The sequence below is a fragment of the Aptenodytes forsteri genome, unplaced genomic scaffold (genome assembly GCF_000699145.1).
Source record: "Aptenodytes forsteri isolate BGI_AS27 unplaced genomic scaffold, ASM69914v1 Scaffold61, whole genome shotgun sequence".
Taxonomy (NCBI): Eukaryota; Metazoa; Chordata; class Aves; order Sphenisciformes; family Spheniscidae; genus Aptenodytes; species Aptenodytes forsteri.
This window is the reverse complement of record NW_008794443.1, coordinates 522,620-523,775: the sequence shown is the minus strand read 5'-3', so window position 1 is coordinate 523,775 and position 1,156 is coordinate 522,620. Positions and strand designations below refer to the sequence as shown.

Sequence of the window (1,156 nt, the reverse complement as noted above, 5' to 3'; positions counted from 1 at the left end):
CACCCCCCCCCCAGGGTCTCCATCCGCCTGCCCAGCACCAGCGGCTCGGAGGGCGTCCCCTTCCGCTCCGTCCCCGAGTGGCTGGAGTCCATCAGGATGCCCCAGTACACGGAGCACTTCATGGCCTCGGGCTACAGCACCATCGAGAAGGTCCTGCAGATGACCAGCGAGTGAGTCCGCGTCCCCATGCTGTCCCCATACCGTCTCCATGCCGTCCCCTTGGTGTCTCCATGCCGTCCCCTTGGTATCCCCATACTGTCCCCATGGTGTCCCCATGCTGTCCCCTTGGTATCCCCATACCATCCCCATACTGTCCCCTTGGTATCCCCATACTGTCCCCATGCTGTCCCCATGGCATCCCTATACTGTCCCCATGATGTCCCCATGCTGTCCCCTTGGTATCCCCATACCATCCCCATATTGTCCCCTTGGTGTCCCCATGCCGTCCCCTTGGTATCCCCATGCCGTCCCCCCCCATGCCCCATGGTGTCCCTATACTGTCCCCATGCTGTCCCCTTGGTATCCCCATCCATACTGTCCCCATGATGTCCCCATGCTGTCCCCTTGGTATCCCCATACCATCCCCATATTGTCCCCTTGGTGTCCCCATGCCGTCCCCTTGGTATCCCCATGCCGTCCCCATGCTGTCCCCATGGTGTCCCTATACTGTCCCCATGGTATCCCTATGGTGTCCCCTTGGTATCCCCATACCGTCCCCATGTTGTCCCTATGGCGTGTCCCCTTGGTGTCTCCCTGTTGTCCCTGTCCCCATGCCGTCCCTATGGCATGTCCCCATGCCGTCCCCTTGGTGTCCCCATGCCGTCCCCATGCCATCCCCATGCCGTCCCCATGGCATCTCCCCTTGGTCTCCCCCTGCTGTCCCTGTCCCCGTGCCGTCCCCATGGCGTCTCCCCTTGGCGTCCCCCTGCTGTCCCCATACTGTCCCCTCCGGCTCCCATGGGGACAGGGACGTGCTGGGAAAGGAAACCGCTTCCGAGGCATTGGCGTCCTTGGCCCGAGGGACGGGACAAAATTAGACCTTCCCTGGCCGGGGTCCGGCCGGAGAGGTCGGGATGAGCCGCGTCCGGCTCTCCGTCCCCCGGGAATGGCCCGGTTGGGCGGGGGGGGGGGGGCGGGGGTGGGGGCCCCCAAAAAC

The 1,156-nt window shown here is 64.1% G+C and overlaps 1 protein-coding gene across 1 annotated transcript in view; it reads left to right on the top strand.

Moving 5' to 3' along the window:
* Positions 1 to 1,073: 1,073 nt before the first annotated feature.
* The window catches only part of HSPB7 (heat shock protein family B (small) member 7), a 10,863-nt gene continuing 10,780 nt past the window's right edge, over positions 1,074 to 1,156 (top strand). Inside the window, exon 1 of the mRNA XM_019474710.1 lies at positions 1,074 to 1,113. Within this exon, the coding sequence (XP_019330255.1) occupies positions 1,074 to 1,113 (40 nt within the window). The remainder of the gene's footprint in view (positions 1,114 to 1,156) is intronic.